This window comes from Loxodonta africana, chromosome 22 (genome assembly GCF_030014295.1).
Source record: "Loxodonta africana isolate mLoxAfr1 chromosome 22, mLoxAfr1.hap2, whole genome shotgun sequence".
Lineage (NCBI taxonomy): Eukaryota > Metazoa > Chordata > Mammalia > Proboscidea > Elephantidae > Loxodonta > Loxodonta africana.
In genome coordinates, this window is record NC_087363.1 from 32,887,598 (window position 1) to 32,913,116 (window position 25,519).

Below are 25,519 nucleotides of genomic sequence, written 5' to 3' on the forward strand. Positions count from 1 at the left end.
GGTTGAGGAAGCTCTTCTGGTCCTGATAGGGAGGACCCTGCAGTCTTTTTCAAGTATAAGAAGAACCGCAGAACGCCAGTGCAGAACCCTGTGCAGTACGCTGCCATTTGCGTGTGACAGTGGGGGATCGGCGGTACACGCTTTCCCGAGATGCAAACCCATCTCACGATGGATGCTTGGGAGCCCTCTCAGAGGGAGCGGGGTGCAGGAGACAGGCTGAAGGGAGACTTCTCCCTGTGCATCTGTCTGTAACTTTTGAATGCTATACTCTGTGAACAAATCGTCTGTTTTACAGAAAGAAATTACTGTTGTAAAAAAACTTTTGCACACTGGAGCTTGGCCTGAGACTCGAACTTGCTCTCTTTAGGGTACCTTATGTTGTTCATGTAAACGAAGAAACTGAGGCCAGAGAGGCCAAGCCACCTGTCAGGACTGGCTTCTAGAAGACCTGGATAGAGGCATGTGAAGCCAGCAGGCTCGTCACCCTGGCCCTGGACATTGACAGGGCTTCCCTGACTGAGAGAGAGGAGGCCCAGAGCTGGTGTCTCTGTGACCCCGGCCGCCTGCCCCTCTCACCTGCTCGCTGGGCCTCCAAGAGGAAGGCATTTCCGTAGTCCCAAAAGAAGAAGCTCTCCTGTGCCAACCTGTTGATGGCTGTGACCTGCCTCCTCAGGCTGCAAGGAGAAACCTGTCAGCTCAATGCCCCCATGCCTTCCTGCCTCCTCCCTGGGCTTGCTCCTCCAAGCTCACTTCCGCCTCCATGCTCTCCCGTCCTGGCATCCCCTTAAATTCTCAATGGCTTTCCAGACCAGCTGGCAACCCCCGAGCACACATTTACTGACAAACGCCCTTCTCAAAGTTTTTTTTTAGTTTTTGCCCTTCTCAAAAGCTTTCTCAGGCTGGTGGCTCACAACTTTACCAGTGTTCGCTGAGCACCAACTGTGTCAGAAGCGGCACTGGGCGTTTTACAAATACCTTTCGTTTGCCCCCAATATTCCCACGAGGCCTATATTTTCATGACTTCCCTCTGACATATGAGCAGACAGAGGCTCAGAGAGGTTAAGGGTTTTGCCCAAGACCACATAGCTGTTGACTGGAGAACCAGGCTCACGCCAGAGCAAGACGAGAAAGGCTGCCCCATCCCACTGCATGTGTATACACCATGCACGTGTGTGCACATGTGCACACACACAGACACACCTCTCCTGCACCAGGCCCTTGAATGCTTCAGGGTTGGAGGCCAGGAGGTTCTGGGCCTCCAAGAAGCCAAGCTGTACAGGGTAGTAGCCACCATTGAAGGGGTTGTGACAAGATGTCTGGTCTGACCCCAGGTCCACCAGGAGCTCCCCTGTTGTGTCCAGCTCATGTACCAGGCGCTCCCTGGGGAAGACATGGGCACTTAGTACAGGGCAGGGGACAGTCTGGGCCTCAGGTGAGGGGTTGGTGAAGAAAGGGCTGTAGCACATTTGCCAGCCAAAGGTCAATACCCAGGGATGGAGTCTAATTGGGCTTTCCCCCAGAAAGAGTGCTGGCAAGAAGGCGGCTGAGGCCGACAGAGAGGGCGGCTGTGAGCTCAGAAAAGAAGCCTTGGCTCTGAGAGGCAGGAGCACCTGGCCAGCTTCAGGACCTGCACTGGAGAGGGTCACCTGGGGTCCCTGAGGCTGCCACTCCCTCTCCTTACCCCTGCTCACCAAAGATTCACCACGTTGCCATGGTAGCCAAGGCTGAGCACCTCCTTCTTTTTCCTTGCTTCCCTAAAAGGGCACAAAGTTGGACCAAGATGGCCCTGTCACACCTGTCCACAACTGCCCTGTGACAAACCTCTACTTCCACCAATACGTGTTGAGCACAAAGTGACAAAAATATGAAAGGCCCAATCCAAAAACAAAAACCAAACCCACCACCATTGAGTTGGTTCCTATTCATAGCAACCCTATGGGACAGAGTAGAACTGCTCCATAGGGTTTCCAAGGCTGTAAATCCTTATGGAAGCAGATTGCCACATCTTTTTCCCACAGAGCAGCTGGTGGGTTCAAACAGACCTTTCAGCTGGTGGCTGAGCGGTTTAACCACTGCACCACTAGGACTCCTTGAAAGGTCCATGTGACCCCCCAAAGTCTTGTGCGTGAGTGTAGGGCCTGTGTCAAGAGGCATAACACATATGGGGAGCATGGTGACAGTTGGGAGCATGAACATGACAATGGTGTCGATTATCCCAAACATGACTTATGGAATTAGAGTTATTGCTACAAGAACTCAAGTGCGGGACTTTTCTAGAACTCACTAAAAGTGATCCTGAAAATTAGAGAATTCACTAAGATGATTTTAAAAATTATTTGGAAAAATAAAGGACAAGGAAAATCAAAGCATATTTTGGAGGAAGGAAGATTTGAATAAATAACAGCCCTTACAGGTATTAGAAGGTATCACAAAGCAACAGTAAGTAGAACAGTGTGGCACCAGCTCAGAAATGGAGGTTTTGCCATCGAAAAATGCCATGCACAGCTGAGCAGGTACCAGAGGGGACCAATGTGCTCCTCTCTTCCCAGTGCTCAAAGTTAATAAAGCAGGAAAACAAACAAACAACACAGAATCACAAAGCAGTGAGGGAGGCTAGTCTGAACCTTGAAGTGTTTGGGGGAAGGAGAATTGAATTCCAACTGCAGCACCAGGGAAGGAATCGCGAGCCCCTGCGAGGCTCATTCCATTCTCAGCTGTGTCTTCCCTAGCTCAGGGATAAGAAACTTGACAAGAGAGGTTGCTTAGGCAGTTGCTTAAATCGATTTGAACTGATTTTGTTCTCTCTCTGAGTGTATGTACACATGCAGGTGTGTGCATATTTATGTCTGTGCATGTATATGTATGTGTGCATGCATTATGTGTGTATGGTATGCACACCTGTGTGCATGCATACACATGTGTGCATATATGTGTGTGAGTGTGCATATGCACGTGTGTGTGTGTCAGCAGGAATCAACATGGTCCAAACTTTATATGAGCAACAAGAGGAGGAGGCAGATAAAAGGGGATGACAAAAATATCCGAGTGGGTGGAAACGGGTGCATGCATGCCGGGGCGGGAGGAGTGCAGTCAGGATGCTAAACTGCCTGAATGCAAACAGAAGCCCACATGGCAAGGCCTTCGGTGCCACACACGGAGTCTGGAATTTCTCCTTAAGTTAACGGAGCATTATCTGAGAGTTTTAAACAAGTTTTGGTGCGATGTGATCAAATTGATACTTTAGAAAGATCTATGCGAAAATAGTACCCAATCTGGGTAGTGGGGCTACTTGGGAGTTCATTGTATTATTTTCTCAACTATTGTGTATAATTGAAAATGTGCATATAAAACCAGGTTTAAGGCCCCTCGGTCATTCTAACCATAGGCGGGGTTGAGAACCATGGCGTTAACGCATGTTCCCCGAACAGGCTTCTGCTCTTCAAAATAATGCAGTTGTGAAAATGCTTCAAACACAGCATCAGATTAGCAGCACCCAGGGCTGTTTTTCCAAGTTTCCACTAAAATGCCCAGGAAGGTGTTAAATAGGAAGGGACACACTACCCTGAAGCCAAACAGACAACCTAAGAACCTAACTGGAGAGGAGGGACAACTTGTCTAAGCCTGGCAGGGGCACACTGAGGAAAAACGCCACGCTGAGCACCTCCTCTGTCCTAGGCTTGGGCTGGGCACTGAGCCCATAGCAGTGAGGAAAAGGGGGCACATTCTTTGCAAAAGTTGGGGCTGACTCTCAGGAACACCAAGAAAACTGAGAATCTATTAGACCCAGTGTCTGACTACCAAATAAACAAAATCCAGTGGCTTTCTGCACGCTAGCAATTATAAAGAACAAGAAATAGGATTTTTCAAAGATCCTTCCTGTGATATTTCTACTGTAGACCTCTGAGTCACTTGGCTTGGGGCCTGCGATCAGGTGCCAGGCATCATTCAGGCCCCCTCAGAGCAGCCCGGCACCCAGCCCTCCTCCGGGATGGACACGCTCAGGTGTCTGTACTTTGGGTGGAGCCTGGCGCTGTACCTGAGCCTCTGGATGCAATGCTCCAGGCTGTCAGTCACCTCCATCAGCCAGCCTTGCTTGTGGCGCTTCTCGAGGGCTGCTTTATCCACCTGGGACCGCGAGACACACAGTGGCCGATTACACACCCCCTGGGAGTCTCCCTTTCGCCTAAGAAGGTGACATCCCCCACATCCATAGCCCACTTTCATAGTACAGCGTCAGGGCGCACAATGAGCTATCTTCACAGTTTTTATGCCCTCTCCTGCCTTCCTTATCAACAAAACCGAGATTTTGTCAGCAGACACTGTGCTAAGCCCCAGGAGATGAACCACACAGAAAAAAATCACAACAATTCTGCCCACTGCTTTCAGCCTTCCTTGCAGGTAAGACTCATAACAACCCTATAAGACAGAGTAGAACTGCCCCATAGGGTTACCAAGGAGCAGCTGGTGGATTCGAACTGCTGATCTTTTGGTCAGCAGCCAAATTTAACCACCGTGCCACTATACAGTTGCTATGATTCGGAATCAACTTGATAGCAAAGGGTTTGGTTTGGTTTTTGCAGATAAGAACATCCATTTGATCCAGTACTGATCAATAAGGTAAAAGAAGGTGTTGACTGAAGGAGTTTCTGAGACAGTTCCTTCCTGTCAATATAGAGCCAGTCATAGCTGGTACTTCCCTTCTCCCTTCTTCCTGCGTTGAATGTGGATGGGATGGCTAGGGCTGGCGCAGCCATTTTGTTCCATGAGGAAAGCCCAACAGTCTCTAGAGATGTTGGCCCTGACACTGCTGGTTGCATAAGAAAAGTAGCACCCTGTTTGTGTAAGCCACTGGAATTAGGTGTTCTGTCACCTGCAACCAAATGCACGTCTAACAAATACAGGTAAGTAATGGCAGGCTTAGTGTCAACTAAGTACAAATCGCGCTGGTGTGCATCACTGTGGCTGGTCTCAAAGCTCCTCACCTCCTCTACCCTCTACTTCTGTTCCTTTCCTTGGGGAAAGCTCCCTGCCTCTGAAGAAGGTACATGTCTGCCTCCCTGACTTGACTGTGAGCCGTTTGAGTTGGGGTGGGGTGGGGTCACAAGTATTTATTATCTCCCTTCCACGTTCCAGGCACAGTGCTAGGTTTGGGGATAATGTGCGATACTGGGAAGTAGTCCAGCCCACAGAAGGTCACAGTTTGCTGGGAGACCAGCCAATGGGTATAGACAATCTCAGGTAATGGGAATTTTGAAAGCAAGAAGCTATGCTGCCAGGGGAATCCAGACAATGAAGTCAGGGAGGTTTTGTGGAGAAGGGGAGTGAGGGCCAGGAGAGAAGACAGTTGAGTGTGGTGGGTGGGGGCGGGGGGGTGGGGGAAGAGGGGTAGGTGTGAGGGGAGGGGCAGAGAGAAGAGGGGTAGGTGTGGGGGGGGAGAGAAGAGGGGTGGGTGTGAGGGTGAGGGGGGAGAGAAGAGGGGTGGGTGTGAGGGTGAGGGGGGAGAGAAGAGGGGTGGGTGTGAGGGTGAGGGGGGAGAGAAGAGGGGTGGGTGTGAGGCTGAGGGGGGAGAGAAGAGAGGTGGGGGTGAGGGTGAGGGAGAGAAGAAAAGTGGGTGCACAGTGAGAGGGAGGACAGAAGTGAGAGGCAGGTATAAGGCGCTGGGAGAGAAGAGAGGCAGATGTGGGGTGAATATGAGGGGAGAAGAGAGGCAGGTATGGGGATGAGTGGGGGGACAGAAGAGAGAGGCAGGGTATAGGGTGTTGGGAAAGACCAGAGAGGTGAGTGTGGGGGTGAGCATCCCTCACACAGAGGCAAGAGGGAGGCAGGCAAGGAACAAAGATCAGGAACTCTGGCCAGGCTTACCTCTGCTATCACCCCAATGCACCCCACGATGACTGCAGCCTTGGCCTGGGCCCCACTCATGCCACCGAGTCCAGAGGTGACGAAGACCTTCCCAGCCAAGTCCTCGATGCCCAGGTACCGGCGCCCGGCGTTCAACAGGGTGAGCTAAGGAAAGAGGAGGCTGGGGGTGCCCACCTCCCACCCCAGCGGCCAGGGCCCACCCTAGCAGCAAGGCGTGGCCCCTGCCTCTCACCACTGTGCCGTGGACGATTCCTTGGGGACCGATGTAGCAGTAGCTGCCTGCTGTCATCTGGCCATACCTGCTCCCCACAGAGAGGGCAAAGGGAAAGTGAGTAAGCCCTGCACCAAAGGCACCAAACCACAGCCACCCACTTTATGTTTTTACAATTAATTTTTAATCATCCAAAAACACATTACTATAGTCTCCTTTATTAAAAAAAAAAAAAAAAAAAGACAGATAAAGCTATAGTCTCCCAGTCTCGGTTCCCACCAGACCTTTTACAAACAGATTGTTTTTTCTCTTAAACACTGTAGTATAATTGGTAAAAATCCATTTGGGAAATACTTGGCCCTAGCTTCTAAAGCTGAACATGTACAAATGCCCCAACACTGCAATTCCACGTTACACTTGTGTACTCATATAGGAAAAGAGATAAGTAAATGTGGTTTATAAACACAGTGTGTACTGTGAACATGGTACGCAGCCATGAAGACAGCAAGCTCCTGGTACATGTGATGCGGGTGGGGAATGAAGAAGCTAGGCATGAAGGAGTATGCTCTGTGTGATGTCGTCTGTATGACACACAAACACGCTCCATTTTTGGGTCTACCTACTGCAGGGGAGTCTCTGGTGGTGCAAAGTTAATATGCTTGCCTGCTAACCCAAAGGTTAGAGATTTGAGTCCACCCAGAGACACCTTGGAAGAAAGCCCTGGCGATCTACTTCCGGAAAACCAGCCACTGAAGACCCTGTGGAGCCCTGGTGGTGCAGTGGTTAAGAAGTCGGCTACTAACCAAAGGGTCAGCAGTTCAAAACCACCAGCCACTCCTTGGAAACCATATGGGGCAGTTCTACTCTGTCCTATAGGGTCACTATGAGTCAGAATCAACTTGACAGCAACAGGTTTGGTTTTTGGCAACTCCTTGGCAACTGTATTTTTTTGCTTGTTTACCTACTGCAGGGGGTCGAGAGAGTATGGGAGACAGGGGAGGTAGGTGGTGGCTGCATGGGTGTACACAGTTGTCACAACTCACGGAGATGTACACTTAAGATCTGTGTATTTTGTGTCTGTAGAGTCAGAATTCTGCTTCAGTGAACCAACTCTAGGGTATTGTTTTGTGATGGGGGTCCTTCTTCTTCTTCTTCTTTACATAAACGTCCTCACACTTGAGGTACTGTTTCCACAGCCATTTTCCCCCTGAACATAATGTCTGTGGCGTCCTTTCCACCTCAGAACGTACAGATTCTACTCACTCCTGTCCCTGGCTACGCAGGATACAATGTCAAAAGCCACTCCTCCACCAACGACAAACAACACAACGCTCCTGACTGCTTCCCTTCAGGGCAGATGCCAAGAACGCAGGGCTCCGGAGACACCAGTGAAAACATTTTAAGTATTGATAGCTGTCATCAAATTCCAAAGTGACTGAAACCAGCAGTACCTGGCATGATTGTTTCCAGCACTCAGTACTGACCAAACACTCTAATTTTTGACAATCTTGTGGGGAAACAAGACATTTTGCTGTTGCCTTAACTTTATTCTTCCCTAAGGACTATTGAGTTCAGGAGCTTCTCGGGGGTTTACTGCCTCTTGCTTTTCTCTCTTATAAATTTCAAATTCATATCCATTTTCCTTTGGGTTCCTGCCCCCGGCGGCTCTCCCAAGTCTCTCTCTTCTGGGTCAAGGGTGAACTCTGGATTCTCACAGACTGTGCCTGAATGCCAGTCCTATCCCATAACTTAAGCAAGGCACTGGACCACTAGGAGCCTCCGTTTGCTCCTGTAAAAAATGGGGACTCGCCTTTAACTTGAAAGGTTGTGTGACTATTATTCCATAACATAAGAGAATAGTGATAATTGCCATCTGCTCAGGCAGACAGGTGAACCCATTATACCCCACCAGGCAGGCAGGGACCCCCGTGGGGTATGTGCTTTCCTGGGGTATGCTCCCCGGTGGGGCCCACATCCATTCGAGAATACTGCCCAGTGGCTAACCTAACCCTTCCTGTGCCGGGGTGAGAAGGTCTTACCTCTATCATTTCACTTAATTCTCACACAGCTCTATGAGACAGGAACCAGTATTATCATCCCCTCTTCACAGACGAGGACGCTGAGGCCCCAATTCCAAGGTTACACAAGGAATAAGTTGCAGAGCTGGGAACTGATTTTTAGTCTTTCTAACTCGGGTCCTCTGTGCTGAAACGATACGCCACGTGCCACCCCCGTGATAACTCTTGGAAGTAAAAGTGTGGGGTCAAAAGTTCATACAGTAAAACCTGCAAAAGCCGGAACCTGTCCGAGAAGGAAACCTCAAATATTTTCCACGAAAATGAGTGACAGACAAGTGGTAAGACTGCACCCCATCAAAGGCATAACTCTTGTGAGACCTGGAAAAACAAGGCAGTCTTGTCAAGTTCCAGGTCTCACAGGTTTCACTATACATCTAAAACTTTGACACCAATTGCCAGGTCATACCTCTCCCAGCCACCCCCATCCTTGTCCTGACTGAGACCCCACCGATCGTCTGTGACTGCCTGCCTCCCCATGTCCTCACCAGCATTTTCATTTTTATCAGCCTGAGAGCCAAAAGGTCTTGTTTTAATTAATATTTTTCAGACCGCTTATAAATCTAAACCTTTTCCTCTCTCCACTGGCAATTTGTATCTTCTCTTTAGTTGATTGCCACCCCCCCTCCCCCCAAAAAAAACCCTTGGGTTCTGCAGCCAGACTTGCTCTGATTCCTGCAGCTCCGCCCTCTTTAAACCCTCGTGATCCCTTATCTGGGAAACAGGAGCACTGAGTTGCAGTTAGGAGGTGGGTGCTGGAACTTAAACCACGTCCCTCTGACCCCATGGGTGCTCTCACTGCTGGACATACAGAAGAGGTCCCCAGGCTTCTTCTTTGTCATCATCATGATAGTAATAACAATAATAAATAATAACAGCAACAGTATCTACTTATCACCAACCAAAACAGTCATTGAGTTTCTGAGTCTCAGCTTCTTCCTCCACAAAATGGGTCAAGGGTACTATTTCAGAGGATTGTAGAGAGGAGTAAACAAGATGGCGTCTACGAATCCTAAAACAACAAACGGCGATGACCATTATCATTATTACGTTATAAAGTATTATCCTAGTTAATTGGCCTGGTTAATTGGTTTCCAACACCACAGCCTTGATCACATTTAAAATGGTTATTATCCTTGAGTTGGATGCCAAAGATGTATGAATCAAAACATTGACTGCAGCATTACTTATAATTGCAAAAAACTGGAAACAACCCAGATCAGTAGGTGAGTGGATTATATGATGCAATTGAACACTGCAGTAAGTTAGACCCGCGTTTTCTGAAATGGAACAATCTGCAAACTATATTGTTAAAGTGGGAAAGGTAAGGTACAGAGGTGTTTATACTGGTTTTTTTTTTTTTTTACTCACATAGGCTCACATGCAGAAAAATGTTTGGATGGATACAGAAGACCATTAACCGGGGACCTACTCTGGGAGAGGGACTTCCTTTCCGTTGTAGCTCCTTTCATAATCTTTTTCAGTTTGGAGCTTGTATTAATTTTACAACAACTACAAATCGATAATATCCTGGGAAGGGGCATGATGGAACTTTCTGGGGCAATGGTAGTGCCCTGTATCTTGACAGGGGTTCAGATTACACAGGTATGCATTTGTCAAAACCCCATCAGTTGGTACACTGAAGATTTGTGCATTTCATTACATGTCCCTTCTACCTCAAAAGACCAAAAAAAAAAAAAAAATTCTCCATAAACAAATTTTGAATTAAAGTCCATAATATTTGCAACGGACCTTCCAGTGCAACAAAAATAAGCTGTATCCATGGAAGAAAGTGGATGGATGGATGGATGGATGGATGGATGGATGGATGGATGGATGGATGGATGGATGGATGGGTGGGTGGGTGGGTAGACATGTGATAAAGCAAGTATAAGCCAAGCCAAAAACCAAACCCACTGCCATCGACTTAATTCCGACTCATAGCAACCTTATAGGAGAGGAGAACTGTCCCATAGGGTTTCCAAGGAGCCGCTGGTGGATTCGAACTGCCAACCTCTTGGTTAGCAGCCAAATACTTAACCACAGTTCCACCACGGCTCCGTAAAGCACGTATCAAACCAAAACCAAACTCATTGCCATCAAGTTGATTCTGACTCATAGCAACCCTATAGGATAGAGAAAAACTGCCCCATAGGGTTTCCAAGGAGAGGCTGGTGGATTCGAACTGCCGACCTTTGGTTAGCAGCCAAGCTCTTAACCACTGCATCACCAGGGCTCCAAAGCAAGTATACCAAACCAAACCCATTGCCATCGGGTAGATTTTAACTCATAGCAACCCAAAAGCAAGTATAAACCAAAAAAACCAAACCCATTGCCATCAAGTTGATTCCAACTCATAGCAATCCTACAGGCCAGAGCAGAACTGCCCCGTAGAGTTTCCAAGCAGCACCTGATGGATTCGAACTGCCAACTCTTTGTTAGCAGCCAGAGCTCTTAACCACTGCCCACTGGGGTTTCCAAAGCTAGTATAGTAGTGTGTTAATCACAGAGTCCTGGTGGTGAGTACACAGGTGTTCACTGCAAATTTTTTCAGTTTTCTGCTTGAAATTATTCATAATGTTGGGAAAAAAAGCAGGCTCCAAAATTGTATGTTCACTTGTTTACAAGTATACAAAAATTATAGGCATAAACATAAAAACCACTAGGGAATAAGTAAAAAAGAAATTAATTATGCTGCAGTGATACAACTGCAAGCATTTTTCAAAACTGTACTTAATATTGCTGCATTGCTGTTATAACAAAACATGATCAAGGAGAAAACACTACAATATAAATTGAAATAGTGACTTACATTGTGACCCCCAAGGCAAAGAGCTTCTCATACACTGTCCTGGAGGAGTAGTTGGGAATGACCTGGAAAAGCGGGATGTGAGCAGGCAGGGGGTTGTGTGGGGGCACCTGGCCCTCCTCCCTGCCCAAGCATCTCCTTGCTGCCAAGCCCAGCTACAGCCATAGGAGCCAGGTCAGCCCGCTGCCTCTGGACCCACCATTCCATTGGTGATGACCAGCCGTGGGGCATCAGGGTTGCTAGGGAAGAGGCCCAGAGGATGTCCACTGTACATGACCAAGGTCTGCTCCTCTGTCATCTCTGACAAGTAGGACATGACTAGCCAGAACTAGAGGGGATCAAAGACGGAGCCTCTGTGAGTGTATGCACCAGGCCCAGGTCTCCCCAATAACCACTCCAGCCCAGCGAGCTCCTTGCAGGCCCCTCCCATGCCCCACCCCTCCAGCTCCCCAGAGACTTTCCATCAGCTCCTGGTGCCTCCAGTTACACGGCTCCCGCCCATTCTTATAACCTTGAGCATCCCAAAATACGCTCTAATGGTGGAACTTCAGGCAGCAGGGAGGTGGCGAGCCAGGTTGCAAAGCCATGGATAAGCTCCTTCTAGGCCAGAGGAATGGAGGAGAGGTAAGGCTGACAGGGCTGGGGGAGGCCACATAGTCACCTTACCTGAGCCCAGTTGTTGAACACCTGCCCGTTCCCTCCATAGGTCACGAGCTCCTGGGGAAACTGGAGAAGATACATGTCCTCTGAGATGGAGCCGTGGGAGGGGAGAGGATGGTCCAGTCTGTGACTGGGTGAAGGGCTCAGGTCAGGGTCAGGATTAGGGAGCTGGGGCTGGGGTCAGCTTGGGATCTCGGCCTGGGGCAGAGCCAGGGGTCAGTCTGAGGATCTGGAGCCAGGGCCAGCACCAAGGAAGTTCTCACCAGTGGATGAAGTGGTCACAATCTCTGAACATATCACCCTCAAGGAACTTGGGGAGCTACCCCGCAAAGGTTCCCCTTTCTCCAATACTGGCATTTGATTTGTAGCTGGGCTTTCGAAGGATGCCTGTGGCAGGCCTGTGAGGGCAGACCTCACAGTTCAGCTTGGTGGCACTTGCCAGTGGGCCCACCAAGCTCATGGACCGAGGCTGGCCAAATCGAGCCTGTCTAAGTGTAAAGTACCCCCAGACTTTAGAGACGTAGTGTGAAAAAAGAATGTATGGTGTCTCATTAATAGTTTTTACATTACTACATGTTAAAACGATCATATTTTAGAAACACTGGGTTACATAAAATATATTCCTATGATTAATTTCATCTGTTTCATTTTACTCGCCATGTGGCTATTAGAAAATTTTCAGTTGCATCCATGGACCAATGTCAAGTTTCCGGTTTTTATCTTGTACCCTAATCACAGAACCTGTAACCATTGGGGAAACAGCAAGAAGGATGCACAGAAGCTCTCTGACCTATCTTTGCAACTTCCTGTGAATCCATCAATTTTTAAAAATAAAAAGCTAAGAAAAACAACATGTTTCTCATGTTTTTATCAGACAGTGCTGGGCTGGGTGCTGGCCCAGGGCCAGCCATAGGCTGGATTCAGGGCTGTTACCTGGGCCACCGCCGGGTCCAGGTTGTTCATGATCATGTGCATGATGGCTGCAGCCGCCTTGGTCCGGCACGGGTACTGCTCAATAGGGTAGGCCCTGGAATCAGAGTCCACAACAAGCATGACAGCAGGAAGGCTCCAGGCTCCTTCCTTCCTCACCCTCAGGGCCCACCCTGACCTCATCTTACCATGTGACCACAAAAGTGTGGGGGTAAGAACTCACTCAGGACCCCACGGCTAGAGGGATCTGGAGCCACTAAGGCCAACCCCACTGGTGCTCAGGTGATTTCTTTGAGCTCCAGCACTTCCAGGGGTGAGGAGCTAAGCCTGCCCCAGCCACCCCTCCCTCCCTCTCCATTGACAGGAGTCAACCACGAGAAACCTGATTTCAAGTATAGCTGAGGTCTGCTTTCCCAGAGCTTCTACGTCTGGATGGAAACCCTAGTGGCGCAATGGTTATGAGGTAAGGTTAACCAAAATGCCGGCAGTTCAAATCCACCAGGTGCTCCTTGGGAACCCTACGGGGCAGCTCTATAGGGTTGCTATGAGTTGGAATCAACTTGACGTCAACGGGTTTGGGTTTTACGTCTGGATGGAGTTTATTCATTTGTTCTTTCACTCACTCAACAAACGCTTCTTAGGCACCAATTCTACAGCAGGTGCCAGGTGTGAAGCACGGACATGAATGAGAGGCATGGCTTCTCCTTTATTGGAAGAATAATGTTCTCCGGGACTCTCCAAAGCCATTCTGAGCGTCTAGCATATTCCAAGAACAGAATTCACCAGGTGAGGTCCTGGGACCACCCACATCATCCAGGAACTGGTGGAAATGCAATCTCAAGCCCCACCCAGCCCTACTGAATCAGAAATGGTGGGATGTGGGGCAGCGGGTGGGGGTACCCCGCAGTGCTGATGCAATGGGCAGATACTCGAAGACACTGACAGAGAACTCTAAAGCTTTCCTCTGCCTTGCCCAGGACTACAAAGCATTGGTGGTTAGAAATGGATTTTGTATACAATTTGGCCTGATGATTGCATGAGACTGATTGCCCAGAAGAGGTGGGTCAGGCCAGAGAGATGAATCTGAGAAGGTTTACCCCCATCTTCTGGCCAGGCCTGAGGGCCACTGTCAGCTCTCAGCTCCAGAATCCAGCAACTGACAACATAACACTCCCTCCACCCCCGTGAGGGTTATCTACTCAGTACTCCACCTCCACGCTCCTCCAGGGGCCGCCAAACTGGCTTTCCCTCTCGCTGCTGACTCTCCAGGCTCCCTGGCTGCCGCTGAGGGCTCTCCCAGCGGTTTTCCAATGCCCGCTCCAAAGCTGCGCCCCCAGCACTCACCTCATTTCAATGCTGGGGCAGAACCGGTACATGTAGATGTGCCCATACAGACGCAGTTCCTGGGCGAACTCAGGGGCCAGCAGCTCCTGGACATCCACAGGGAAGTAGCGAAGGGCATTCCTCAGTGCCAGCTGGGGGAAGAGAGGGATGAGAGAAGCGGGGGCTCCCAGGTAAGCATGATGCCCCAAGCATCCTCCTTCCCAACCTGGATTTGCCTCTGCTCCATCCAGAACCCAATCTGCCCCACCCAGAGACCCCTGGTTCTCACCGCAGGCCCATCATCACAACGTCACCGCCTACAGGAAGACTTCTCTGATTGCTCCTCCCTCTTTACTCATCTCCTGTCCCAGGCACCAGGCTGCTTAGCACCAGATGAGGACACAAGAGGCACAACCTGGTGGAGTGCGGGCTATAATGGGAGTGCCCTTGGGCTGCAAACCCAAGGGGAGAGGGAGCAGAAATGCCTCAAGACTACGTGGCACTTCTGTGCAAATGCAGAGAAGCTTCCCTCCCTCCAGGCAAAAATAAGTATGCCAGGCAACAAGCTTGGCAAGTGGAGGGTAGGTTGCATTTCAGCTGGGCAGCCTCAGGCCTTGCCCACTGCACATTTGCACTGTTGGGAGAGAGATCCAACCAGATCTGGGGAGGCCTGGCACAGACCCTAAAGCCAGGGACAGGAGGCCAAGAGAAAGGAAAAACCTTCTGAGGGCTTCTTATCCAACTAGGACAAACAACTCGGACTTAAGCCTCTCTGGTCACTCTTCTCCAGACAATCTTTAATTTTCTGGACTGTGCCAAGCCTGGTCCTGCCTCAGGGCCTTTGCACTCATTCTTCCCTGTGCCTAAGCCCCCAACCCTTCTCTCAGAGGGCCCCTTCACCTTACTCAGGCCTCCTCTCAGACACCCATCCACAGCTCTGACCCCTCTTTCTAAAGTGGCAACAGCCCACTCACTCTCTCTCGATTTGTTTCCTTTCAGAGCTTGTCCCCCCTGATATTAAGTTATTTATTTCTGTCCTCTGAGCTCCAGGAGGGCAGGAGCCCTGGAAGATCTCTTGACAGTGGTCTTCCTTCCCAAACGCTGAATGAAGCCAGGAGTGGGGCAAGCAAGGTGGAGGAGGGGCCCAATGTGCTGCCTAGTTTTCTGGGAGGACATTGAGGTCATTTATCCAACCAAATAACCCTGGAGAACAAACCTCTTTGAGGGTCAAGGGTAATGAAGAGTTGAGTATGATGAATTCACTCATTTATTCAGTAAATGCTTATTGAGGGGAGAGCTGGTGTAAGGCTTGGAGGAGACATGTGGGCTGGGCCCTGAGGCCATAACACTTAATAGGGGGTCGGGGGGCACAGGTGCCAGCCAAGGACACAGAAACTCGGGAGCCCAACAGGGAGCAGAGGGAAAGGGGCCCTGGCAGAGGGAGGAAAAGGACACCCTAGAGGATCTACTGCACCCAGAAGCCAGCCAGCATGTGGACTAGGACAGGCCCCAGGGTTGAGTGACAAGGACATCACTCTCCAAGGGCATTGGCATGGTTCAATAGGGAGAGGTAAGAAAGTGAGCAGGCCTGCTCAGGATGAGGCCCTGAGTGTGATGTTAAAGTGGGATGAGATTTTGGAGACGCCCTGGTGGCACAGTGATTAAGTGCTCAATGGCTAACCAAAAAGTCTGTGGTTCGAACCCACCAGCCGCTCCGCTGGAGAAAGATGTGGCAGTCTGCTTCCATAAAGATTTACAGCCTTGGAAACCCTATGGGGCAGTTCTACTCAGTCCCATAGGGCCAGGATGAGTCAGAATTGACTTGATGGCAATGGGTTTGGTTTTGGTTTTTTGGTTTCTCTCATTTAATCTTCACACAATAGCACCACCAGGAAAGCAAAGCACATGATTCCTTCTCTCTTGGAAGAAAACTGGTCAGAAATATGAGTTTCTCTCTAAGAACAGTGGCCAGGAACCTGCCTCGGCAAGATCCTCAGACTCACAGGCATGGGCAAACCTGTCCCAGAAGGTCTGGGAGGCAAGAATGAGCTCTTCTCCCAAGCTTCCAGGCGATGCTGATGCTAAGGCCCTGGGCTGCTCCCTCCCCCGACCCCGGCCCCGCCTCTGAGAACTGCGGTACCCTGAGACCAGTGATAAGAAAGAACAACCCACAGCAACACGGAGCAACCCGCCAGCATTAAAACAGGATGACAGAAGCCAGACACCCAGGAGTTCAAAAGCAGAAGACTCAGGAGAGGCAGCAGGTGCCCTAATTGGGGGTTCACATCCCAGGGTGGTCAGGGAGCACGTACACGCATGTGCACCGTGTTTGTGCCGATTTCTCTGAATGGGCCATACCCCGAGGCGAAAGGCCTCCAAGGGTGTACAGCTGCTACTCGGAGCTTATAGCAAGACTGAACACTAAAGAGAAAAGTTTTGATGGTGAGCCACCGTAAGCAATACTTGTGGCAGCAAAGGACCCCAGGACACACATACAACTGCCCTCCACAGGTATAGATGTACAAGACTCAGCCTTTCTACCTGGGTTCTCATATAGTCTCTCTCCTATTCTCGCTTCAGAAGCCCTGGTGGCATCGTGGTTAGGAGCTACAGCTGCTAACCCAAAGGTCAGCAGTTCGAATCCACCAGGCGCTCCTTGGAAACCCTGTGGGGCAGTTCTACTCTGTCCTTTAGGGTCTCTATGAGCCAGAAGCAACTCGACGGCAATGAGTTTGGTTTGGCTTTATTCTAGCTTCTTCTATTTCACTCTCTGATAAATACTGATCGCAACCCCTAAACGGATTTCACAACAGGCTAGGAGAGGGCAGCTGCAGTTTGAAAACCACTGTACTCACCGTTCCCAAAGGCAAGGCCTCTTCCATTACTGGTGCCAAGTTGACATCTCACTAATGGACTAGATAAGGAAGGCCTGGCTCATCACTCAGGTGTGTCAACTGCTTTTGAAACATTGTTCAGCTAATTACATAACTCAAAAAATACAACAGGTTGGTGTGAAAATGAAGAATTGTGAAATTGTATCAGTTGATAGAAATGACTCTATTCTTAAAGGTGAAGTCTCTTCAAGGCTGTAATTAGCTCAATTTGATCCAAAACCAAGACTGAGCCTGTGCCAGAAACACAGAGAGGATTCTTGCCGCTTTTCTGAACCCCGAAGCTCCATCTGCTGACTTGGATTCAATGCTCCAACTCTCTGATTGGGGCAGTTTTCATGACTGAGATGAGAAAGTGGTGCTCGGAGAGGTTGTGTCACTTGCCCAAGGCCCTGCAGCAGGCCTGGAAGGCAGGCCCAGCACATCCACGTACCCTGGCAACCTCAGCAGAGGAGCAGGTAATCGTGCGACCCTCCAGGAGCCCTTCTTGTGGAAGAGACTCTTCAGGCCTGCTTCCCAGGCCGTGTGTGGACAGTCCGGTGGTATGATGGGGACGTGCTTTCTGATGATCATGGAGCAGTGGCCAGGCTGGGTCTGCACCATGGGCAGGTCACAGCCCAGCCTCAGTCTCCTTATCCCTCTACACCACTTACTTGGTAGCATACTTGGAAGTGTTAATAAGACCATGCCCACTGCCCAACACATGGTGGGCAGTTGCTAAATGCCTGGTCCTTTCCCCACCCATTATTTTATAGACCCCAAGCCAGAGCTAGGGGAGTATTTTTTAGTCCCTTCCCCTCCCCAGACCCTCTCTCCAAATAGTCACCAATTCCTGCCTTTGCAGCCTCCTTACATGATGCCACAGCACCCACAGGGAGAGGCAGCAGGCACCCTTACCGGAGATTCACACTCCAGGGTGGTCAGCGAGCACGCTCACTAGAGGTGCTACCACAAGCGCCTCAGTTCCCATGTCTCAGCCTACACCAGAGGCTCTGCTACGTAGCGTCCAGGATGTCAGAAATGGGTTTTCCTTGGTGAAATGGTGGGCTGCTAATTATATGATGCATGCAAGAGGTGGCTCTTATTGGTGGAATCAGATGTAGTCAAGACATATAAATCAGGCAGACTATTCTAGTCACACTCCCCATGTTAACAACAGGCATAGGAATCTAACAAGCTCAGTGGCCTGTGTCCTTAGGGCTGACACCTGAGGACTCATTTGTCAAGGGTCCTGTGTTCAGCCACTAGGGTGGAGGATCCTGGGGCTCTGGCAGTGTGGACAGCTTCCAAAGATGTCCCCATCTTGATCCTTATAATCTGTGCAGGTGTGCTTACATTAAGGATCTTGAGACGGGGAAGATTATCCTGGGTTATTGCAAGTAAAAGAGAGAGGCAGGAGAGCCAGGGGAGACCTGATGACAAGCGGAGTGTCAGAATGGTATGATGTAGATTGGAAGATGCTACACCGCTGGCTCTGAAGATGGAGGAAGGAGCCACAAGCCAAGGAATGCAGGCAGCCCCTAGAAGCTGAGAAAGGCAAGAGAATAGATTCCCCCCTGGAGCCTCCAGAAAAGAACGTAGCCCTGCTGACACCCTGATTTGAGCCCAGCAAGATCCATTTCAGATTTCTGACCTCCAGAACTGTAAGATAATACAGCCCCCTCAACCCTATCTCCAGCCTGCCTCCTAAGCACAGATTTGGGACTTGCCAGCCCCATAACTGTGTGAGCCATTTCGTTGAAGTAAATCTCTCTCTATATATTTTTATATACATTTCACTGGTTGTGCTCCTCTAGAGAACTCAGACTAAGATGCTCCGCTTATCTCCACATGACCTTCCTATTCTGATTTCCCAGTCCAAAGACCTTGCCCGTGTTTCTAAACCACCTACTCTAAGAAGCCTTCCCAGATTTCTCCTGCCTGAGGAACTCTGGCAGGATGTTGCTTTGGGTACTTAGCATATACTCTGGCTCATTAATTCAACAAACATTCACGGGTGAAACTCAGGGTAGCATGGCAGTAATGGCGGGGATGCAGACACATATTGGAGGCCTTCAGATCCGGTATCTGATACTGATACCCAGCACGGCCCCTGCACGTGGAGTAATTACATACAGGGTGGAGGACAAGGGGGAACTTCAATGACATCTGTAATAGAGGAACTGCTTATGTTATATGACTAAAATTTTCTTCGCCACCCAGAGTTGTACTGTGTTCATGCTGGAAATACACTGACTAAAATGCAAGAGACAGACCACGCTCCATATTTAAACACAGAAAGAAAAGCACAAAATTAAGCACATTTTAGTGCAGCCATTTTAGCATTTTAGTGCAGTGGGTTTTTTTTTTTTTTAAATAATGAAATACCATGTAACTCTAAAAAGATTGAGGCAACTCTAAATGCACCGATGAGGAACAATCTCAAAAAATCTACACGTAGAGAATGCATCCACTTGCTTCTTTACAAAGAAAAAACATGCTCACAAACGGCCAACAGACACATGAAAAGACACTCAACGTCATTAGCTATCAGAGAAATGCAAATCAAAACCACAATGAGATACCACTTCGCTCCCACTAGGATGGCCAAGATTTAAAACAAATAAGAAAAAAAAAAATTGAAAATAACAAGCATCAGAGGGCACATGGAGAAACTGGAACCCTCATTCATTGTTGGTGGGAATGCAAAATGGTATAGCCATTGTGGAAACCAGTCTGGTGGTTCCTCAAAAAACTAGAGGTAGAGCTGCCATATGACCCAGCAATTCCACTCCTAGGTATATACCCTACTAGGGAGGTAACAGAGCTGACATGAACAGACATATGCACACCTATGTTCACTACAGCACTATTCACGATAGCAAAAAGGAAACAACCTAAATGCCCATCCTTAATGGATAAGTAGAATGTGATACACATACACAACGAAATACTTCTTAGCAATAAAGAGAAATGAGTTTCCAAATCATGTTGGAACGTAGATGAACCTAGATGACGTTATGTTGAGTGAAATAAGTCAATCAAAAAAAACAAGTATTACATGTTCTCACTTTTATGAAACATTAACAAGTAAATATAAAGAAATTAATGTTCAATCATGGTTACCAGAGGTGGGGGCCAAGGGGGGTTCACTCTCTAGAGTGTTATTTTTGGTGATGGCAAGGTAACATTAAATGAGGGTGAAGTATACACAGCTTGACAAAGGTAAACAATGTCACTAAAAAGTACACGAGGAAAAAGGACCTGTTGGTAATTGCTATGGTATATATAATTTTGAAACAACAAAAACAACTAAAAAATATACATCCAAGTATATATGTATATATGCAGGCATATATGTGTACCCCCCCCCCCCCACAGACTGCTGTCGAGTCATTCCTACTAATAGCAACCCCATAGGGTTTCCAAGGCTGCCAATCTCTAGGGAGGCAGACTGCCATATCTTTCTCCCGTGGAGTGGCTGGTGGGCTCGAACGACCAGCCTTTGGTAAGCAGCCAAGCTCTTTAACCACTGAGTCACCAGGGCTCCTTTTTTTAAAACTTTTATTGCACTTTATGGGAAAGTTTACAAATCAAGTTAGTCTCTCATACAAAAATTTATATACACCTTTTGCTCTCCCCTAATATGAGACAGCACACTCCTCTCCACCTTCTATTTTTGTGTCCATTCAGCCAGCTTCTGACCCCCTCTGCCTTCTCATCTGCCCTCCAGGCAAGAGCTGCCCACATAGTCTCATGTGTCTACTTGATCCAAGAAGCTCACCCCTCTCCAGTATCATTTTCTGTCCTATAGTCCAATCCAATCCCTGTCTGAAGAGTTGGCTTTGGGAATGGTTCCTGTCTTGGGCAAACAGAAGGTCTGGAGACCATGACCTCCAGGGTCCTTCTAGTCTCAGTCAGACCATTAAGTCTGGTCTTTTTATGAGAACTTGAGGTCTGCATCCCACTGCTCTCCTGCTCCCTCAGGGGTTCTCTGTTGTATTCACCAGAGCTCCCTTTTATCTTATAAAGTCACTTTCAAATTTTTGTGTCAAAAGTCAAAAAAGTATATTTAAATAAAGAGTGAAAAATGAGCCAAAGGAAAAGCAAGTCAGCCACCATTGGGTTTTGGGGACAGGCTGATGGTGGCTGACCCTGGCCCCCAGAGGGAGGAAGACTGAGCCTCTTCAGCAGCTCACACTCCCCAGACGCACAAGGGGGGACAATCTGCAAGGCAGGAGACCGTGGCCAGGACTTCGTGTACTTCAAGCAAATGGCTGCATCCACAAGCAAAGCACTTACTCCTGGGCACCCCTTCACAGCTCCAAACCCCGTTGACACCATGACCTTTATGATGCAGCAAAAGGGTGTCAGGGGGCGGGGCGGGATGGCTCCAGAGCCTGTTGACACCCAGCAGGAAGGTTAGCCAAGGCAGAGAAAACATTAACTACTCTGACATCACCACGAGCCAGCCGGTAGATAAGCAGATACACTGAGCACGAGGGAGGAGGAATGCCCCTCCTCCGCAGCCACCCTCAGCCCCTGCCACCCCCTCACCACAGCCGACTTGCCCACCTCCCCCTCTCCCCTCATGCCCTCTGTGGGGGCCCTCAAGGAAAAATCAAGGGGGGCAGCTGTGGGAAGAGCAGAATCAGCGCAATCTGAGTATGGGGGTGGGAGTCCTCGTCTGTTCTTTGTGCTTATTTGTATTTTCTACCTTTCCTCCAATGCTCCTGAAATTCTTTAGTAATTTTTAGTACAGAAATCTCACTTGGTGGCCTCCAATCCCCAGTTTACGAATGAGTAGAGTGAGGTTCCCAGGTGGCATATGTCGTGTCTGGGGTGTTAAGGGGCTCAGGAGGGCACAGGCGCCTGTCTGCTCGTCTGTAAGGGGGCAGGAATGTGGTGTGAGGGCCTTCAGGGTTGTACGCTCACACCGACAGCTCTCCCTAGCCCCACCATCCACAAGTACGGTTCTACCCAGCAGCACCAAACTCACTTGAAGGTTTCTGGGAAGGCACTCATAAACTGGAGTCCCTGGGTGGTGCAGATGGTTAAGAGCTCAGCTGCTAACCAAAAGGTTGGAGGTTCGAGTCCACCTGGAGGCACCTCAGAAGAAAGACCTAGTCATCTGCTTCCAAAAAACCAGTCACTGAAAACCCCATGGAGCACAGTTCTACTCTGACGCACATGGAGGCACCATGAGTCTCAGCTGACATGACACTTGACGGCAACTGTTTTGTTATTATTATTATTACTCATAAAATGAAACAAGAGCTGCCCTATGATAGACCAGGAAACCAAAGTCATGTGTGTATTTAAGACAAAACCCAAATGCTGAACTTGGAGGTACATGCTTGCTTGGCTGTGCATTAGGGCGCTTCCCAAGCCCCCTGCCCCTTCGCCTGGGAGGCAGCTGCAGCTCCACCCCTTATTGAGTGGGTGACCTTGAGCCTTGGAGCCTTATCTGTAAATGGGGGCTGTAATTCCAACCCCAAGGTGGCTGTTGGGGTAATAATAAAAGACACCAGCAGTGACAAGACCCTGGCGCATACCAGTGTCCCAAGAAGTAGGGGGCACTCACTATGGACCACCCAGAGGCACTCAGGGGCAAAGGCCCCAGGAGGAATGGGGCAGATGAGTCAGAGTACAACTTCTTACCTGCTCCTCTGCAGGGCTGCAGCCAGGAGTCCTGACTGGGGCGTGGGGCACTCCAGCCCAGCGTCCCCGGTTCTCTGGGAGGGGCCGTAGGGGCAGGCCAGAGCACAGTGCCTGGAGGCTGGACATGTCTGGCTGAGATGGAGCAGAGGCTGGTACTGGGGGGGAGGCCAGGGAGACCCAGCCACCAGGGCCTGGCTGGGCGGGGACCTCAGACCCAAGGCCACCTCCCCCACCCCTCATTGGGCCAGGGTACTGGGGAAGGAGCCATTCAAAGGTCACAGAGTCCCTGGCCCCCAGGCTGGCCGCTGACAGTGTTGACTTAGGGGAAGGGCCATGCTCTGAGCAGTGGACAGGTCTGTGCACTGTGGAAGGCAGGGCTGGTGCTGAGAAGGCTGGGCTATATGGTGCTCCTTTGTCCTTTAAGTGGGGTACTAGTCTCCAGAGTTTGTGTTTTCTAGGCTATGACTTTGGGGAGGTGACAGGCTCTGATGTTGGGGGTTGCTCTGGCAGTCTTTTGCGGGAGTTACCCCAGGTGGCAGTGTCGGGGTTCATGGGTTCATGTCTTGATTATGGGGAACCAAGTGATGTTGAACTGGTAGGGAGTCGTATGCTCCTTGGGGGTGGTACAGGTGGTGCGGGGAGCACAGAGCGCTGGGGCCTGTGCAGAAAGCAGGCAGTGCCCTTTGGAGCCCCTCCTTCTACCATCTATGGAGAGAAGCACTCATGGGGAGGTGGGCAGAAACCCACCCAGCCACAGGTGTGTCCTCCTCTGGTGCCCATGGCCCTCATCTCCAATCCCATTAACAGCTCTGTAAGAAAGTACTCCTTATCAGCCTGGGAAACAGGTCCAGGTCTCACTCACCCAGCCTGGAAGTTGCCCATTCAACCAAGAGATTCCCATTGCCTTCGAGTAGATGGCAACATATAGCGACCCTGTAGGACAGAGTAAAACTGCCCCATAGGGTTTCCAAGGCTATAGATCTTTACAGAAGCAGACTGTCACATCTTTCTCCTGAACCAAGTGATAGGATTACCCTAATAGCTCACACCCTACCTCTCCTTCCTTCTACCCAAAGGGGAGGGTCTGCCTCCAGCAGAGGCAACAAACCCAGGAGTGAGTTCACCTCGGCTCTTGAGCAGCGGCAGTTTGGGCTTCTCCCAATTCATAAACGTGGGTGGCAATTAACTGCTCCAGCTGCCAAGGACAGAAAAAGATTATGTGAGTGCCCAGTCCAGGGACTTGCTGAGTCAGTCCTACGGGGGTTGTCTTAGCCATCTAGCACTGCTATAACAGAAATACCACAAGTGGATGGCTTTAACAAAGAGAAATTTATTCTCTCATAGTCTAGGATGCTAGAAGTCTGAGTTCAGGGTGCTAGCTCCAGGGGAAGGCTTTCTCTTTGATCAGCTCTGGAGGGAGGTCTTTGTCATCAATCTACCCTGGTCGAGGGGCTTCTCAGCACAGGGACCTCGGGTCCAAAAGATGCACTATTCTCCTGGCTCTTGTTTCTTGTTGGTATGAGGTGACCTTGTCTCTCTGCTCACTTCTCTCTTTTGTATCTCAAAAGAACTTGACTTAAAACACAACCTAATCTTGTAGATTGAGTCCTGCCTCATTAACATAACTGTCTCTAACCCTGCCTCATTAACATCATAGAGGCAGTATAGTATTTACAACACAGAAGAAAATCACATCGGATGACCAAATGGTGGACAATCACATAATACTGGGAATCATGGCCTAGCCAAGTTGATACATATTTTGGGGGGACACAATTCAATCTACGACAGAGACCAACGTCCCATCTTATGGATGAGAAAACTGAGGCCGAGAGAGGTGATGGGACGTGCTTGAGGTCACACACTGGTCATGGGTGGAGCTGGGATTTGAATCCCCAAACCCAGAGGTCTGGCTGCAGACACCCTTTTGGCCACGCCTGCTTTTCTGCTGGCTCAGTGAGGCACTGTCATCAAGGTCTGGGCAGCTCTGCCCCCATCGTCAGGAACTCAGTTGTGCCCTCTGCATTCACCCACCTTCCAAGCAGGACTGACCGTGTCCCTTCTTGTGCCAGGCCTTGTCCTAGGCCCTGGGGACCGAGCAGACAAGATAGAGACGTCTGGGTATTATCTCAAAATAAATAATTAAAAAAACTGTATAAGCAATTTAGAAGAATGAAGGTCTCATAGAGACTAAATATGGCAAAGTGCTGAGTTCAAACCATAGCTATCTCACTCATTAGCTGTGTGACTTTGGGTAAGTTACTTAACCAATCTATGCCTCAATTTCCTTATCTGTAAAATGAAGGCAGTAAGAGTGCCTATCTCACGGGATGAATCTGAGGATTAAGCGAGATAATGCATGTGGAAGGCTTAGAACAGCGCCTGGCACAAAATTAGTACTGCACGTTGTTGTCATATGCCATCAAGTCGATTTTTACTCAGAGTGACCCTACAGGGAGGGTTTCCTAGCTGTAACCTTTATAGGAGATTGCCAGGTCTTTTCTTGTGCTGAGTGGCCGGTGAATTTGAATTACTGACCTTCTGGTTAGCAGCCGAGTGCTTAACCATTGTGCCGCCAGGGCTCTTTTAACATTATATAAGATATGGTTATCATTTTAATTTCTGCCTTTATGGAAAAGAGCAAACTACTCTGATATCAGGGAACAAAAAGGGTATGTACATATGGCGTTATACAGGTAGTCCCTGACTTAGCAGGTCTGCTCTACAATGTAGTCAGTGTTGCCAGTCCTACAGGACAGAAAGTTGGGCAATGCGCCACTCTAACAACATACGACAAGTGAACTATGCACACGCCCGACAGCCGTTAGGACTCCATCTTCATTGTTATGACACTGATGCTGACTTCATTGCAGAGTAGGCCTATAGCGTGATCCTCTTCAGCGTTTTGTACCATATGAAGCATCGCTTGTTCATCTGAAACAAGGTATTCGACTTACATCAGAACTGACTGACTACAGAGTCGTTGAAACGGAGCTCCGTCCTAAGTCGGGGGACTACCTGAATGGAGCTATGTACACAGGCTCTCTGATGGAGACTCAGGAATGGGGTGAGAGGAATAGGCTGACTGGGGGCGGACTTTTCCCTATAAACCTCTCCG

The 25,519-nt window shown here is 49.3% G+C and overlaps 1 protein-coding gene across 1 annotated transcript in view; it reads right to left on the minus strand.

The window, feature by feature from the left end:
* The window catches only part of UROC1 (urocanate hydratase 1), a 45,218-nt gene extending 22,691 nt beyond the window's left edge, over positions 1–22,527 (minus strand). Inside the window, exons 1-12 of the mRNA XM_064274779.1 lie at positions 22,402–22,527; positions 13,892–14,022; positions 12,551–12,644; positions 11,624–11,683; positions 11,157–11,285; positions 10,961–11,022; positions 6,095–6,161; positions 5,863–6,006; positions 4,037–4,125; positions 1,692–1,754; positions 1,201–1,380; positions 577–674 (exon numbers count right to left, since the gene is read on the minus strand). Coding sequence (XP_064130849.1) covers positions 577–674; positions 1,201–1,380; positions 1,692–1,754; positions 4,037–4,125; positions 5,863–6,006; positions 6,095–6,161; positions 10,961–11,022; positions 11,157–11,285; positions 11,624–11,683; positions 12,551–12,644; positions 13,892–14,022; positions 22,402–22,527 — 1,243 coding nt within the window. The remainder of the gene's footprint in view (positions 1–576; positions 675–1,200; positions 1,381–1,691; positions 1,755–4,036; positions 4,126–5,862; positions 6,007–6,094; positions 6,162–10,960; positions 11,023–11,156; positions 11,286–11,623; positions 11,684–12,550; positions 12,645–13,891; positions 14,023–22,401) is intronic.
* Between the last annotated feature and the right edge of the window lie 2,992 nt (positions 22,528–25,519).